The sequence below is a fragment of the Puntigrus tetrazona genome, chromosome 5 (genome assembly GCF_018831695.1).
Source record: "Puntigrus tetrazona isolate hp1 chromosome 5, ASM1883169v1, whole genome shotgun sequence".
NCBI lineage: Eukaryota > Metazoa > Chordata > Actinopteri > Cypriniformes > Cyprinidae > Puntigrus > Puntigrus tetrazona.
In genome coordinates, this window is record NC_056703.1 from 1,464,605 (window position 1) to 1,483,615 (window position 19,011).

The 19,011-nt window shown below is 36.1% G+C and overlaps 1 protein-coding gene across 2 annotated transcripts in view; it reads right to left on the reverse strand.

Moving 5' to 3' along the window:
- ksr2 (kinase suppressor of ras 2) overlaps nt 1-19,011 on the reverse strand; it is a 70,284-nt gene that overhangs the window by 40,201 nt on the left and 11,072 nt on the right. For both annotated transcript variants that reach the window (XM_043240640.1, XM_043240639.1), the window contains exons 4-5: nt 11,342-11,377; nt 9,679-10,189 (exon numbers count right to left, since the gene is read on the reverse strand). In XM_043240640.1, the coding sequence (XP_043096575.1) occupies nt 9,679-10,189; nt 11,342-11,377 (547 nt within the window). The remainder of the gene's footprint in view (nt 1-9,678; nt 10,190-11,341; nt 11,378-19,011) is intronic.

Sequence of the window (19,011 nt, forward strand, 5' to 3'; positions counted from 1 at the left end):
TGAAGTTAAAACACTTTTATAGTGGATTTATTTCTTAAAAACACACAGCTTTTCACTTCAAAAGATGTTAACTGATGGACTGGAGTGGATTACTTGTGGTTTATTGTGTTTTTTTATGTTATATAATTATAAAAGTAACTAATTACAGGGGAAAGTAACTACTCAAATATGTCAAATAACTTGGATGCCCCCAAAATAAATATGTAATTTAGAACGAAAAAGGACACTAAATAGTATTATTATAAAACATACTACACTAACCTAGACAATTTTAATGTTTCTATGGGACAATGTAAGAGACACCTATTCACCTATTCAGCGATTCAATCAATTATTGTAAATATTATTAACTCTCTGTGGACACCTTGGGAATACCATAGTATATTTTATAGCATTTCAGATGATATATATAAGATGAGCATATAAGATGATAGAGCTTTAGTAATTCCAATAACCATGAATGTATATTTGATTTTCAATAAAAAAGGGGGAATTAAACATAATTATGATAAACGAAATTGCAATACTACGAATTCTGCTACTAATAAAATTATACAACGCACTAGGATTAATGAGCTGCTGGGTTTATGAATATTAATCACGTCGTCTGCTTTCACTCAAAATTGATTTGCTGAAATCTCGACAATAGGTAAATGCCAACTAATAAGATTTCTGCGTTTTATCTAAGACTCTCTAGCTCTGTATCTTTCTTTGCACGTACGAGTGAACCGTGCGCCTTCACACTAGAGTTTATGGTACGTCGAATACGGTAATGTATTTATTTATAACGCCGTTATTCCCATCACTGTAAATCACAGCATGTCTCTTCAAATGAGCAACATTTTATACTGTGATGGAACTAATAATTCAGATCTCTGTCAGACTGCACTGCATACATATAACTGAGATGAAAGGCAGATAGGAGGTGGGGCTGATTCATTGATATAGGTGGTCTCCAGATACTCGTTCAGGGTCTCCAGACAGGTTTGTGTCTGACAGCTCGACTCCCTTCAGTAGGGCACGGCTGTGATGAATCCATGATACGCAGGGATGCAACTGAAGCCCAGGCCCTCTTAAACACTCATTTAAATTCGCAATCATGATTCCAATTTGGGCGGGAGGGAGGGTTAGAGCGGCTCATTATGAAGGACAGACTGGGGAAAGGAAACCGGCCACACTGGTGCTTATATGCCTTTAACCTGACCGCTCATTAACGGGATGGAGAAAAAAGGCTGGCATTCACATGGATGAATGGTCCTATCACTCAAACCCACAGTACTTAAACAAACATGAAGGGAAATCTGCAGCCTATCGTATACAGAAAATATTCACATATTCATATTCAACGTCTTTTCAGGACAAGCACATTTCCCTGAAAATCCTAAATGTGAAAAAACCTTTATAATTAATTATATTGAAATGTAAAAAAATTGGATAAAATTGAATAATCGTGAAGTGTAATAGTAGTATTAGTTGTTTTGCATTACGTCAAAATGCTAACTGAATTGCATTTAAAAATTATGGTGATGGAATTACACCATTGAAAAACTTCCATAAAAAATGATTCAAAAGTAAAAAATGTAGATGTATATTTTTATGAAAAGTAATGTCGCACATCTTTTTATTATCCACAACTTTAGATCACAGAGTGTTTTCATAAGATTAAGCAGTTCAGGTGCAGGTGCGTTAGAGTCGTGATTTGTGACTTGTGAAAGCCACGGAGTGTGTTTGTCCTGACTCAGACAGTAACGGGAGGGACTCAATTAGCTGTGTGAATTTATGAGCTATGCGTGCGCATTTTGAAGAGTGAGCCTATCAAATGTAGTTTTATGACTGCACAGCACTGCTGCCTTCAGAATTCAAACAGCTGATAAAAACATCACAATAGCCCACAAATAATCCACACCACTCCAGTCCATCAATTAACAGCTTGTGAAGTAAAAAAAAAAACAGTGTTTGCCAGAAACAAATACATCATTTAAAAAAAACGCATTAACAACATGAGTTTAGAACTTAGAAGTTGCTTGTTTTGTGTATACTTTTCTCCTGATTAAGAAGAAACAACTTTTCACCAGAGAAAAAATATCTTAATGAGGGATTACATTTTTACAAACAAGCAGCTTTTTACAAGCTATTTATAGATGGACTTCATTCTGGCGGCACCCATTCACTGCATAGGTTCAACTGATTAATAAGTGTTTTCTCCAGATCTGTTCTGAAAAAGAAGTTATCTATATCTTGGTGACCTTAGTCATTTTTTTAGCAATTTTAGGTGAACTACTCCTTTAAAAACAAACTGGTAATGCATGATTCAACAACAGATCTTCCCTCGCTCTGTTTAACAATTAATATTTAAAAATGACAAGGCTACACAAAACCGCTGAACATCCTTTGTTCGTTAGCAACTTTAATCTTCCACTGGCCAAAAACCTACATTTGCTGTTAGGTCCAAAAGTTGATGAAATTACTAAATGTTGGCTAAAAGAAACCCATTTCCCCAGACTGGAAATTCAGAAAAGATTTCATCACACATCAATTACAAATTTAAATCACTTTTCATAGTGTAGAGGTGATCCCATCTGTCTGTATTCTTTAATGAGTCATTTACATGATAATACAGTACTTTGGATTTTCATTAAGTTGAAAAAAAAATCTTATACGAGACCAACAAAGACTGCACGACTAAAAATGGCCACAAAATTTTGTCTTTCAGCTAATACAATGTTAATACAAATCTAATATTTACACACATCTATACACAAAATGTCTATTGGCATTCCGTTGCATCATAATATGCTTGATTCACTCATTTTTGTATGACTTCTGTGAGCCCAAAGGAACACGATCCTATTTCCATATCCTTTAGATTGAAGCCCCAACGCCTCAATAGCCCTGAACTACACGCGATGATCAAACACAGGTCTGCTCCTCATCTCATTTCAAAAGTTTTCAGCCATAAAAAACACTCTCATTAAAAGTGAGAGACGTGGAGGGAGACAGAGTAAAGGGGAGGTAACAGACCTAATCAATCCAAACACAGAGGCTCGCATCGAAGCAGATGCAAATTTCTCAATTTCAAGTAATCCACGGCGGAATTACTTGAAGAAAAGGCTTGGTGGGGTGATTCATGTGCCTCCTCCTCCGTATTTCACCCCGTTCCCTGTCCCCTCTCCTGTATTTACTCTATTTCTCCATCGGAGTCTCCTGAGCTCATCAGAATAAATAAAGGAGTGCTTAACATTTGCCATAAAGGCAGCCGTTCCCACGCATATACACACTCTAATTAAGCACTGCACAAGCACACCTTAGCTTTCATAAAGTGAACATATATTCTTTTAGGCAACTTTATGAATGTGAATTTTCACACACCCATGTATAAAGCTGCATGGACTTTATAGCATTCACTCGTTTAGAATAGGATTAGTAAATGTCATATGCGTGAGCAACAAAGTTCTAGAACGCAATTAAAAGACTTGAATGAGGATTTATTTCACACAGAAATCTGCTATAATGATATCAAAAGACATTAGTGGCTTTTCAAGACGAGCACAATTCTTTGAACATTCTGATACTGCAATGCAAAAAAGGAAAAATATACATACAGGTGCATCTGAATAAATTCTCTAAGTAAGAAATTCAGCGCACACAGACTTAAGCAGTTTAAGTCTTTGGTTGTTTTAATTATGATGATTTAGGCTCACATTTAACAAAAACCCACCAATTCACTATCTCAACAAGAATACTTCATAAGACCAATAAAAGAAAAATGATTAATTACTGACCTTCTGGAAAGTATTTTAATTTACTGTACATGTACTCAGTGCTTGGTATGGACTCCTTTTGCTTTTCTTACCGCCTCAATTCGGCGTGGCATGGAGGTGATCATTTCACGGCACTGCCGAGATGGTACGAAAGACCAGGATTCTTTGACAGTGGCCTTCAGCTTTTCTGCATGTTTTGGACTCTTGTTTCTCATTTTCCTCTTGATACAACCTATAGATTCTCTACGGGGCTAAGGTCTAGTGGGTTTTCTGGCCAGTCAAGCACACCAACACTACTGGTCATTTAACCAACTTTTGGCAGCTGCTGGAAAATTAAATCAGCATTATTAAAAAGCTGGTCAGCAGAAGGAAGCATGAAGTGCTTTAAAATTTCTTGGTAAACGGGTGCAGTGATATTGGTTTTCAAAAACACAATGGACCAACACCAGCAGATGACATTGCACCCTAAATCATCACAGACTGCAGAAACTTAACACTGAACTTCAAGCAACCTGGGCTATGAGCTCCCAGACTATAGGACTTTTATTTCCAAATTTAAAACAATTCTCATCTGAAAAAAAGGACTTTCAACCACTGGGAACCAATCTTTTTCTTCCACATTTTTCCTTTCACTCAACTTTCTGTTAACATGCTTGGATACAGCACTCTATGAACAGCCAACTTCATTGGCAATGAATGTTTGTGGCTTACCCTACCTGTGAAGGATGTCAATGATTGTCTTCTGGACAACTGTCAGATCAGCAGTCCTCCCCATGACTGTGTAGCCTTGTGAAACCAAACTGAGAGACTATTTTGAAGGCTCAGGAAACCTTTGCAGTTGTATTGAGTTGATTAGTTCATTGGCATGTCACAGTATTCAAATTCATGTGAATTAGTGGGTTTTTGTGATAGTTAAAATCATTAAAGTGATCAAAGACTTACTTCAGAGTACTTCAGTCTGTGTGCACTGAGTTTAATGTATGAGTTTCACAATTTGAGTTGATTTACTGAAATAAATTAACTTTTCCATGGCATTCTATATTCTATATATATGGGAAGCTACAATTTTAAAGCAGCTGCCCCAACACTGCTAACTGTCATGCGGCTCATCAACTAGTTGACTAGCACAGAGGCCTGGAGAGACATTGGCCTTTATGCAGATGCATGTTGACGCTCATTAGCATAGCAAATAAGCCTTGCTAATTATCTCTACAGCGGAGAGCAGCACTCAGCTTGAAAAGGGCAGAGAGAGAGAGAGAGGTGGCCCGGGTGCATAAGCAAAATTAATAGCCCTCCACTCCAAGCTAAAAAAAACGTTTAAGAGGTGATAAGAGTGTGTTTTCAAATGGATAGAAAGAGATTGTGACGACTGCTGAGTGTTGCAAACATTGACTGAGATTGTCTATGTGCGAAATATGTTGTTTTTGTGATAATTCTTTGAAATGGATGATTTATACGTTCACTCAAAAGGAAGCTAAAAACTAAGGTAAAAACTTTTTGAATTTGAAGATCATGGTAAATTTAACGTATTTAGTCTTCTGGGAAACATATAAGTGTCTCTGAAGGGCAATACTAAATAAAAATAATTATTATTATTTAGGCAATATAAGGAACGTGTACATATCTTGATTCTGTTCAAAAGTTTTCACCCCCCTGCCTCTTAATGCACTTTTTTTTTTCTTCTGGAGCATCAGTAAGCATTTGAACCTTCTGTAATAGTTGCATACAAGTCCTTCAGATGTCCACAATGTGATATGGATCCCAAAATCATACACTCGTTACTGGAAAGGGTAAAAGTACACAAAATGCTAAAAAACAAAAGTGGGAATTTGTGGGAAGTCAAGGATTTTTCTAAAGAACAGGAGGCAGTTTAACTGTTCAGGAAAAAATATCACTCAAAAAAAACACACAGTTGTCGATCATTCAGGTAACAACACAGTATTTAGAATCATGGGGATGTAAACCTTTGAACGGGGTAATTTAATAAATTTGATTATCATCATTATTTTACCTATATACAAACATCTTTTTTGTGAAATATCTTATTCCATTCAGTACTAAACAACATCATGCTTTTTGTATGATCTTCCTCATTTTGCTAGAAGAATTAACATTTTGGAGATTCTGACAACTGAAACTAACACACTCATGTTATTCAGCCTGTGGAGCCACATATGAAACACCACTGAAATCATATTCAACAAATTACAATGGCAAATGAATCTAAAAAATCCTTTCAGTTACGATCCAATCACAAAGGCTGAATCAGATGACATGCAAATCAAACAGCACTAATTTCATCATCTCCTGCTTCTCTGTTCCAGCAGTTTTCCCCTTCAAACCTGCCAGATGTAATAAAACAGCTGTCAAGCATTCCCCACTCCAAACGTCTTTCAAAAACATCTCTCACACACACATACGACCCGGCAAATGACACCATGAATGATGACCGAAGAGAAAATGACATTCATGTTAGCGCTTTATGAGACCAATAAATGATAGGCACATTCTCGCAGTTTCCATAATACGGATTCTTCTCATATAATCAGAAAAAACGCTGTCTAGATGCACATTTGAATGTTGAGAGAATTCCTCTGTCCGTCTCTCTCATTAAAAATGCTTCATTAGGAATTCTGGAGCGCTTGTGAGCGTCCGTGTCTCGCTATGTGTGGGTCAAAGGTTAATGCAAGCTGTCGAAAGGTCTGTAATTATAAGGAAGAAACATAGCCGCTTTTGTCCCTCGAGACGACAAACACTTTTCCAGAGCGTCAAAAAGAGCCCATTCCTGAAGAGAACTGCAATTTCAGAGCAAAACAACCCGTGTCTGAGCTCTGGAATATAATCTTCTTCAATAAAAAATTTGTCGATGATTCTTGGGGTTTTTAATTAACAGCACAGAGCAGAGTTGAAGCGATGATCTTGCAGTATCAGACTTAAGACCTTTTGAGACCGGATGAGCGTGTCCTTGGTCTGTGTCTCATTACTTGGTGTCTTGCTCGTGGTCTGGGTCTCTCTGGGTTATGGCAGTCTATTTCCACTGTACTAAAGGTGATAATTATCTCAACTACTAGTCGACCGTGTTATTCCATGGCAGAGATGTTTCTACGGCTCTTCATGTCTTTGTGTGCATGTGCACTAACCAGTAGGCCACAGCTCTGACATTTGTATAATACTCTTATATAAGTCAACACGCAACATGCTCCCATAATGTGACATATTTAAAGGCGAAAGCAAATATTCAACATAAACACATTTTATCCATCTTAAATTGATTGCATATTGAAACATAGACATTATATTAGATGGTATATTTGCTAATACAGTGCTGAATGATTATGCTTGATGCTTTTATGATGCATAATATGTTGGTAACCGAAGCATTACAGGTTTATGTATAAGACATTTAAAGATTGCCTTTGGAATCTGAATGTCATGCAAAAAAGTAGTAGGTCCAGATTGACATGTGTTTAGCTTAAAGCAGAGCACTCCATTGTATAAATAAATGCAAATGCTGATCATAAATATACATTCAAAGACAGGCCTGACTTCGGATGTATATTAATGGCCAGCATTTGCCTTGCCTTGTCTGTTTGGTGTGCCTTGCATGTACATACCTAAATTTACTGCTCCATAAGGCAAGGGTTAATGATACAATGTTATGCCCTCCTTGTGCACATGCCATGTCACTCTCTATTCAGAATAAATGCATTTAAACTGACCAAAGCCGACAGTCGCCATTTCTATTTTAAAAAACATGCTGTTCGCTTGACTTTCTATTCATCAAAAAAATCTGGAACAAATCAAATGTAACATTGCTAACTATTATAAATTAATCTTAAGTAGAAAATCAGCATATTAGAATGATTTGATAATGGAAGAATGCTGAAAATTCAACTTTGCACCGCATAAATAAATAAATCAGTAAAAACATATTCAAATATAAAAGAGTTATTTTAAAGTGCAATCATATTTTGACAATACTACTATTTTTAAAGTATTTTTGTTAACATAGATGCAGTCTTGGGGACCATAAAAAACTTTGTTGTCATGTTAACTTTTATTTCAGTTCTCTCTTTAATAAACATGTCTTCAACATATTCTTAATTGACAGTTACAAGTTTTCTCCAAATTATAATTAAACTGTCAATATCGGACTGCCACAGGGTCTCACCAAGACGCATTCGAACTCATTCTGGATGCATGCTGCACACAAGCTAAGCGTCTTTCATTCAGCCTCGATCCTATCAAATCAACAGAAAATCCAAATCCATTGTGACTTAAATACGAAGCAGGTGTACAACTTAATTTACCTGTCCTGACATTAACTATGTTTCCCCGTTTTTATGATTCAACTAAACAGCTGTTTTAATGAGATATATGTAGGACCAACCCCGTAAGAATTCAAAACACAGCATTTCGCAATCAGCTTAAGCAAATATGTAAATCCGGCCATAAAACAATTACGGTTAGAATGTCCTGCAAATGGTGATGAAACAAAGCATTATGAGGCACTAAGGCTTTATACAGAAAGTACACCTCAACAATAGCGCTGAAACAATGTGGGTTTGACAGACAAGCTCATTAGCGTTTTCAAAAAGTAAATTGTAAAACCTCCATAAATGACTAATATTCTGGATAAATTGTGAAAAGTTGTTTTAGAGAGTCTTTAACCATGTTCAGATAGAAAAAGTGCACGTCTATCCACTATTTCCACACTAACTGTACAACATTACTCTGGTGTACGTATACTATGTAGGGCCCTGTTTTTGTAATGCGTTCGCTAACCACAGCATCGCCAGTTCATTTATGAGACTAAGGAGACCAAGCAACTCAATCGAAAAGATGGTCTCAGTGTTTTCCTCATGAAAAAGAAGTTTATCCAAGTGTGCTATTAGTATACTTCTTTTAAATAAAATAAATATATTTTTAGACGCTTGCAAATGTAATCCAAAGGTAAAAAAAAATAAACGTATATTAAAAAAAAGCTAACATGATTTTTTGACCTTGAATGTCACCCTGTTGTTTGTCGTTTTGATGTTTGATAACGCTTTTTCTGTCTTTGACCCATGTACATACTTGACTGTACTGCTCCATAGATATGGGCTAAATTTACAACATGATGAGCTCCTTGTCATTGTCTGTTCACAAACTGTCCTGTGTATAAATCAGCAAAGTCTCAAATGTACAATACAAGTCCCAAATCAGGTCTAGTGGAGGTATCGGAATAGCTTTGTCCTGATTGGATTTCCCTATTTGCTGGCATTCTCAGCTTCCAGGCCCTTATTAAAGGGACACGGAAAGGGTCTGGATCACATCAGAGCAGGGGGACTGGTAATCACCCATCTAATGCCATTTAATCTGGTTTACTGATGCAAACTAGGAAGCAATGTCTCTCTGTTCTTCTATTTTATTTTTCTCTCAAGGCAACACAAGACACAAGTGGTCTAACCATTATGAAACTTAATGTTACTGATTTGAGAGACTCTAAGACTCACAGATTGCTGTTAACAGCTTGCTGTTAGTTTTTGCAATCTGTTTTGTATCCAGTCCACATTTATTTCAAGTAGCTTTTTCATTTTAAAGGTTTAGTTTTCATTTCAGTTTATGTTTTGTGATGAATCTCGCCTTCTTAGCACAAACATGCTCGTGTCTATTCAGCAAGAATGCAATTAAATTAACTAAAAGGTGACAGACATTTCTATAGAAATATTTAGAAGGGAAGTTTTTTTTGCTGCGTGCCTAACTTTTGGCCCTTATGTCAAAAGCACATCTGTGATGACTTAAAACCCTCTCTACTCGCTTGGTTTAGCTGAGCTGCAGACTAAGATGTGGCTCTCACACCAAAAAAACAAATCAGCATTTAAAATGCACTGCACAATGCGTTACGCAGAACGCTGTATAATGTAGCGTGACTCACTTGGGTGTCTGTGCGTCATCTATTCTGTTCCCCAGCTGGAACTCGTGGGATTTGCTGCGGTGCAGAGCCGTGAACCCGGGCAGAAGGTGGATGAGCTTCCGGCTGGCGGGCGGCGGGGTTCCAGGGGCCTTCAGCTTATTCCTGCGCCTGATCTGCGGCGTCCCTGGAGGGGTCATGGTGTTCACTACTAAGGGAGTCCGCGGAGGCGTGTGGGCAAAATGCCTCTGTCTGGGGGAAGGAGGGAGAGAGTGATGTCCCATATCCAGAGGCGAGGGGAAGAGGCCGGAGTGAGGGTCCACGGTCAGCCGGTCTGAATGCGGGTGAGGGGAGTAGAAGGGGGGAGCCAGGGCCTGGGGACTCTGGCACAAGTGCTGGCTGTAGCGCGAGTGCAATTTGGGGCTCTGGGAGAGCTGGAGACGGACCCACTGACTGGGGTCCGACGGCCCCACTGGGGTGTTCTCTTTACCTGACTCAGACGTGGGCCACTGAATGGACCAGTCCTGCTTGGATCCTGTGGACACACAGTGTGAAAGATGGAGGTTTGTACCGGCCAGAATAAAGAGGATCAGGTAAGGCTGAGAAAAAACACTGAAGGAGAGGAGAGGAAATAAGATAAGACAATGACAAATAAGAAAAGAAGGGATGAGAAGCAAACAAGTGATGAAATGAAAAGACGAGGTGAGATGAGGTCACGAGATGAGACATGAAAGAAGAGACATAACTAGATAAGAACAGAGGCTAATTTTTAGAATATGTTTCAAATAATCTGTTTGAAAATGAAGCAATTTGAATAAATTAATCTAACTTACATTAGTAAAATACATTTGTAAGATTTTACATTATATTTCCTAAAATAATTTGACATCATTTAAAATTAATCAATCAATTAATAAACAAATATCTTGATTAAAATTAATATTTAATTAATATTTACATAAGGTTTACTATGATATTATACTATAGTAAATATTGAGTGAAATTGAGTAAATAAAGAGTAAACTATTAATTTAATTAACATTTTAATTTTATTTGAATTAGTTTGAATACAAAAATAATTTTTTGGGACATTTTATTTGTTTGTTTGTTTGCTAAAATCATGAAAAATAATTGAACTGAAAATGAAAAAAATTATTAAACCGATTTAAAAATATGTACTATATAAAATGTAAAATATGTGTACATTAAGAAATTCTGTAATCCTCGAATAGTCAAACAAGAAGAGGAGAGATGAGACAGCATGAGATGACAACATACAAGAGAAAAGAACAGTAGAGAAAACATGAAATCATGTGAGGGAAGTGGAAAAATAATGCAATATGACAAAATGATTAAACGAGAAGAGAAGAGAAGAGAAGAGAAGAGAAGAGAAGAGAAGAGAAGAGAAGAGAAGAGAAGAGAAGAGAAGAGAAGAGAAGAGAAGAGAAGAGAAGAGAAGAGAAGAGAAGAGTTTTGATACCAAGTGCCAGATGAAGGATGTCAACAGTGAAGAGACTCAGACTGCATCTATCATGACAAACAGACAGAAAGATGAAAGGATATGTGTGATTGAGAGCAAAGTGAGTCTGAAATGTCTCAAAGTTATGAGCACTGAAGTTGACTGATACGTAAAAACACCACAATGACAACAAACGCACTGGAGAAAGAGAAACGGACGGTGCCTCACCTCCATTACTGTGTAATTTGTCATCCTCAAGTTGTTCTTGAAAAAAAAAAAAAAGTATATTCATTAATGCATATTCAAATGAAATTCAAATGCATATTCATAGAGTACCTTCTCTACAGTACCTTTCCAAAGACAATATAACTATTCCAATTAAAAATTTACTTAAAATGCGTCCCTTGACATGATATGTCAAACACAAACAGATCTTATATTTAACCTCTCCAAATTCCATTTATAATGGAATCTCCAACACTATTAATGTATAAGAGATGGAAATTAAAATATGAGACAAACACAAAGCTCTTAGTGAACTTTATCTATTAGTGATCCACCTTTTGTTGCAGAAAATGACCATCATGAATCATGTCCTGTTTTTCACAGCCTCTCTAGCTCACTCTGTTTGTTTTCCTCTTTCAAAAATAATTATGTTGACATAAATACAGAATAAATTTTTTTTTTTTTCAATATGTTGCCTTTAAACGCAAAATCCAGCAGACAGCAGCAGACTTCTTTTTGGTTTAACTCTTTAGTAGATCATTTTATGAATGTATTTTCTAAATCCTGTAGAAAATGTCTTTAGTTCTGGGAGAGCAGGTAGACCGCTGTGATTTGATTGATGGCACCTTTATATAGAATAGCTGAAAGACAGGAAGATGGATGGAAACCCACACAGTGAAATGTGCTACAGAACGTCAATTACTTTTCAAACTCGTCTAATAGGTTAATTGTTAAAGTGGTTCAATTTTTCATTCAAGTGAATTGTTTTAATTCTACACCTTATTAAATTACGTACTTCCAAAATGCATGTTAACTTTTAAACTTTTCAGCAATTGCACGATAGACTCAAAAAATGATACAAAAGATATCACGGAGGTCGTACCGTTTCAAAAAGTGGTAATATGATTGTCCACATTAGCCTTTCTACTAACATTAACACCTACATGTCAACTAGAGGTCATTAGAGTATTAGTAGACTGTCTGCTCAATACATCCTAACACTTCATCTGATGGAGCCACAGCATACCGACTATCAGAAACTTTGCAATATATGTCAACTTAATCTACTAACCCTAAACCTACCATGACAGTCTGCTCTGAGAGTACACACTTTAGTTACTAAGATGTACCTTTAAGGTTAGAATATAAACCATTATTTGCCAAAATTTGCATACATGGCATGGATTTGGAGAACGATTTTCTGGGAGATTAAAACAACAAACAAACAAAAAATGATAGCATCGCACATATCCAGCTTCATATCTATGGGTTTTTAGATATGGTAGGTTTACTCGGTAGCTCACAGAGTTGCACTTAGGTGACGGAAAGCTCTGGTCTGAATACTGTATAACTAGAGTTCGATGAAACGGATCAAATCTGCATAAAAAGAAGTTGAGATGGCACAGTTGCATAAACAAATGCCTTTTGATAACAGTCAATACTATTGGGTAGGTTTAGGGTTGTATTTGGTGTAGGACATATTGCCAACATTGCATTAACTTTTAGCGATAGTCACTGGTTTGAATTTTCAACCGTCGCAATATGTAACTGAAGCAACATAATAAAAACACAGCAATACTTATGTCAATTTCATAAAAATATCTTTGCGGAGAAATGTGTATTAAGGGACATAAAAACAAAAAGTGCACCAAAGTACATATTTTTATGAGACCAGGTTAAAACTAATGTCTCTCAAAAGAAAGAGTCACTCTGGATTATTGAAACGAGTCATTTTTAAAACGAGTTTTAAGCCATTTTATGTTCACGTCAAGAACATGGGAAAACTTCATTTTCACCTTGGTCTAAAAGCAAATGCAAATTCATTCTTTCGCTCATTTGTGGAGCGTTAAAAGCTCACAAACGCTGCTTTAAGTGAAACCGACCAATCACTGGCGAGGTTTGGAAAGGTTTGGGAGTCGTCGAACAAATAAGGTAAAAATAAATGCATATTATAAGAAAATGAGTGTTTTTGACCTTGCATGCATGTCAACCTGTTGTGTGGCTCTCCCAAAACCAAAATATGAACCTTTCATAACTCAATATAGCGGCACTTTAAGCTACACTGCAAAGCTAAAAATTGCAGCTAAGTCACAGTTTACAAATAAAACTTTCTAGGGGAAAAAAAGTGCCCGTTTCTGTCCAAGATCGTTAATCGGTAATTGCTTGGAACCCACAATCCAACAGCTCCACAGATGAACAAACACCATTACAGGACTCTCCCTCTTGTGGTTTCTACCTGGACTGCGGCTCGGCGGTCACAGTTCACCACACACCAATGATTCCAATGGTCCTTAACAACCCCCTAACCCCCGTACAAGACAGGCTCGCTCTAGGGGACACACTCCCACTCTTTGAGCATGATGGGAGATAAGTGTTTGCCACTCCTAAGGAGGGGGTCCTGCGGGCACAGCTGAAGGACACTTCTCGCAGTCCTCTCATGGCCTGGAAGACGCTCAAATGAGCATTTTTAATTACGGAGGAGAGATGACAAACAAGCTACTTGAAGTTTCAAAGTTTCAGGCATGGCCCGCGCTTGACCCGCCGGGAGATGTGTGAAGTTTGCGAAGTCAAGTTGCTTACACGATTGAGAAACCAATAACTAAGTACTTGGCGTTTTTTAATACTTTGCAGATCTCCGGAGAACGTTTCACATTAGCTACATCCTTATTTCAGCGTGATTTTCAGGGCCTGACAAACAAACAACAACCCTGAGCAATTATCCTGTATGCATATCACATCTTAAAAGTACAACATTAACCATTAAACATTAACATTAATTGACCGTAAACGCATGTTGTGTCCCTTTTTAATGTTAAGTACTGCATCCTATCCTGAAAAAGTAGAAATATTGTAATCCAGCAAAGCAGCATTAACTCATTTTAGTTGGGACTATACCTGTTTGCCAAAAAATAATGGCAAAAAGAGGACCTCTTACAGTCATTTTATTCATCAAACACAAGCTGAATTAATTTTTTCAAAAGCCTTTATGGCATACATTGTCAGTTTCCACCGAAAGCAATAATTTATGTAAGAACTAATTTGAGTCATTTGCACAGGCATGCATTTTTCTCATGCTTTATGGATAAGACCCAACATTCCTCATTAATGTGCTTAATTTATTTTGTAAACTACCATTGCATTTATTCATTTTAAGTCTCATGCTCACCAAGACTGCACTAATTTGATCAGAGCTTCCTTAAAAACACCATTATTGCAATTTTAAATATGTTTTCTATTTTAATTTATTGTAAAATGTAATTTATTCCCGTGAATTTTCAGCATCATTACTCGCATTCAGTGCCACATTATAATTCAGAAATCAGCCTAATAACCTGACATATAAGAAGACATAACAGAATTTAAACTGTTAAAAAGTAGTCAGTATAAAATGAATGATGCAAAAAAAACAAAAACTTAAATTTTAGTGGAAACGGATATGCCACTGGTATATTGTAACACCCTGAAATGAGTGCAAAGATAAAAACCCTTTGTTCTCCAAAAAGGCTGTTATATGTATTTTTCTAAACATCCTCGTCTCACCACCCCATGGTGGTTTTGTCTATCGTCAATTTTCAACCTCAGGATTCACCTCTGTCTTGCTACAAAAAGGTGTAAATGTATCCATCGGTTGTGCGGTAGATTGTGGTTACAGCTGTCAATAATTCATCAGTGTATGTTTTCCTGAAATGATAGATGTATCTTATCAAGTCAAGAAACAAATGCCATAGATTTCATTCCCCATAACTAATCTCAACTGAAGATATGCATAGCCTTATACATACAGTGGTGGCCAAAATGTTTAGAACACTAGGCATATTTAATAGGTTTCAGTAGTTTTTGTTGAATAGACCGTTACAATACTCATAAAATTAACTATTTTCAGAACTACCTGCAATTGAAGGAATCTACAGGAACACTGAAAATGAAAATTACTGGCCACCTCAAAGTCTGAACCTCACCCCCACTGAGCAAAATTGGGGCGAGTTGGAAAATAAACTGGAAAGATGTGTTGTACATTCCAAAAAAAAGCCTTTGGCAAAAGGCATGGGATAACATTAGTGTTGAAGTTCTCAGGAAATATACAGTATTGACACTAAGTGGATAAAAAACGGTTTGACTCACTTCACCTGATATTTGTTGTGCTCATCTGCATGTTTCATGAACATTATAATTTCATTGCATTTATGAGCTGCAAATCAACTTTTTTCATGTGTTAAACCTGATGCCACAATGCAATGGAATTTGCCAAGACCTGGCTATGAGTTTGCAAAAGTGTTTTGACACACTTTGACACTTATCTGAAAATGTACTCAAGTGCAGCCCATCCATAATGCAAATATTTTTTTTAAATGGCATTTTAAAGCTGAAACGAATTAATGATTAACTGTTTATTACAAATATGCAGCTTTTTGCTTCACATAATGTTATTTGATGAACTGAAGTGGTGTGAATTGCTGTTTCTGACGGCACCCATTCACTGCAGAGCATCCACTGGTGAACAAATAAACTTATCTACGTTTCGGATGGGCTGAATTTTTGCCTGTTTTTTTTTTTTTTTACTTTTAATCTTCCACCGAGGTAAAATCGTTGCCTAGAGAGCTTTAAAAAAAAAAAAAAAGCTGTCCAATTTGAGATTTGATTCAGGCCTGTTACACAAACAGTGTGGGATGAGTTACACGACAGGTCAGAGGTCTGTTCAAATCCTCGATCCTAACTATGAGCCTTATAACACCACTAATGGCATAACATCCAAACTCCGAAACACAAAGAAAGAAGGAGAGTCGACCGATAATGATTTAGCAAATCCTAATGAGAACATCTCAACATTTCTGAAACAATGCATTTTCAGTCACAACCATTGCCTAGCAACAGTGCCTTATACAACTGCAACAAAGGGACGCATGGATACTTCTGTTAGCATCTCGATTAGCAATGCCATTATCTCAAGTCAAAGATACTGTCGTTAATATCACAAACCAACTCAAGAAAGGTGTCAAGACGACTCGTCACCCACGCAGTTTGCCTATACATCACAGCACTAATCATTTCCCAATGCCATTAATTAGGTTCTGCTCTAATAATAATGCAATATGACTACATGACACGATGACTATGAATATGACTGTCAAGACAGGGCTAATTATAAAGGCTCATCTAGAGTGGACAGAGTACTGACAGAGAGGAAATGACACACGCATCAGATCAAAAAGAAAAATTGGAGATATTTTGAAATGTCTCTCCAACCGAAAACATGGGGCAGTTTTTCTATGTATTTCTTTGTTTTATCTGTAGTTAAACCATCATTTAAATGTCTGGGGTCAGTATGTTTTTCGTTTAAGGTTTTAATACTTTTATTTAAATACTTTTTCTTTCCAGCAAGCCCAGGTCAAATTAGCCAAAAATGACAGTAAAGACGTTACACGCACAGTAAAAAAAAAATGCTATTTAAAATAAATGAAATAAATTGAAAAACAAAAACCAACATTCACTAAAAAATTTGCGGCACAACCGTTGAAAATAATAAGAAATGTTTCTTGAGCAGCAAATCAGCATATTTAAATGACTGCTGAAGGATCGAGTCTTACTTAAGATCAATTCAGCTTAACATCACAGGAATAAATTATATTTTTTAATATATTAAAACAGAAAACACAAACACATTATTACAATTTTTTTATTGTAATAATTTTACATTGTGTTACTATTTCCAGACCATTTACAGATTTGAACAATGTATAAGAAGTAAGCTCTATCTTTTCCTAGTTAATCAGTTCTAACAGTCTAAAATTCTAAATGGAATTTTTATGATAATTTGAAACCAGTCATATTATAAGTGCATTATAGGACACCAGTTTTTCCTGAGGGACCGACTGAAATGACTGCAAAGGTTGCAAAGTCGAAAGAGCTTAAATTGTACTAAACCTGGAATAATTTGCTTAAAGCCAGTTACTAAGTAGTGCCAATGTCATAGTTTATGTAATTTGCTTATAAAATGTACACATTTCTTTCAGGAAAACAACCACCTTTTGGGTAAATATTTGTAGCAACTGTCTGTTTTCGTGGGCAACCAAAACATGCATCCCAATTATACGCTTATATGAATAAGCAGTATACAATAAACAGTGTTTAGAATGCCTGCAGAGAAGGATTGTGGGTAAACCAAGGACACAATTAGAATCCTAAATGTGACTCAGCAGCATGATAACTCTACAATAATGATTTGAAACGAATTATACTCTTTGAGGCATTTATCTCAATGAAAAATATAATCTTTTCCGATTACTTTGCTTACTCAACTCATCAATATGTGAACGCTGCCTCGAGCAAAGCCTTCAAATCAGCTGTGTGTCCATTAGTTGTAATGTACACTGTGTCTCCCATTCAATCATAAAATTAAGTTTAATGTGAACTGAATACATGTCATCAAGGTCTCTAGATGCACCTATGAAAAAAAAATGAAGCGTTGAGCAAATCGTTTGGGAGTAATTGAGCAAGTAAGGAAAAAATAAATGCATATTATAAAGAAAGTGTTTTCATTCCGACTTTAGTTTTGGAAATAACATGGCGTGAATAGCAGTGAATTAATTTTTATTATGCCAATTATAGCAATTAATCACTTTCTAGCTCAGGTAGAAGTAGCATTTCTTTTTTATTTGCTTTTTACAATGTACAAAATAGTTTTAAGGTTAAATAGAATCCAATAAGAGGTAAAAAGAAATATATATATATATATATATATATATATATATATATATATATATATATATATATATATATATAGTATAATATAACTGTTCATCATCATAAACTAGTAGATATATACAGTAAATACTGACAAGCTGAACATGAAATTAAATATATATATATTTATATATATATATATATATATATATATACACACACACACACACACACACACACATATATATATATATATATATATATATATATATATTTATTTATTTATTTAAATAGGCTATTGAAAGGTCTTGAAAAACAGCTGACTTTTCTACTTTTGTTATGATGTATGCCTTTAAAAAGATAAGACAAAAATCCTTCAAACCAGAAAAATGATTTCTTCCCTGTATGTGTAGAGACAGATACTCTTCTAGAAAGAATCACCACCTCCGACATGCACAGCGAGGATAAAATGATCAAAGGTGCGTCTAATGAATGAAAATGTACAAATATGAATTAAACTGACGTTAAAGTGAGTTTTAATGTAATTGTAGCAGGTTGCAAGGGCAGATAACGTGTGATAATGCTGCTTAGTTCTCCCTATAAGACTCCTGTTTAATATGTTATGTCTTTTCTCTGGAGAGCAATGAGGTGTGAGGTCGCAACGCACTAAAATCTCTAATTCAGTTTGGTATTCTCTTGACGGCAACGCAACCCCTCTCATTCTCCCTCTCCTCATTCTGAACTCCTCGAGACCTCTGTGCTTATCTTCATAATCTTCAAGAGAAGCAGTTGGAAAGACGAACCGAGACGAAGGAGAAAAAAATGCAGTGCTAGTGAGGGAGAGATGCAAAGAAAACAGGTTCAGCTCACCCAAAATATTTTTGATGAATTCTGTTGTCATTTACACACCGTTAAAAATTAAACGTATCTGTGCTGCGTATATCTACACAACGGAAGCAGACGGTGACCTCCAAAAGCTCTGTAAAAGCATC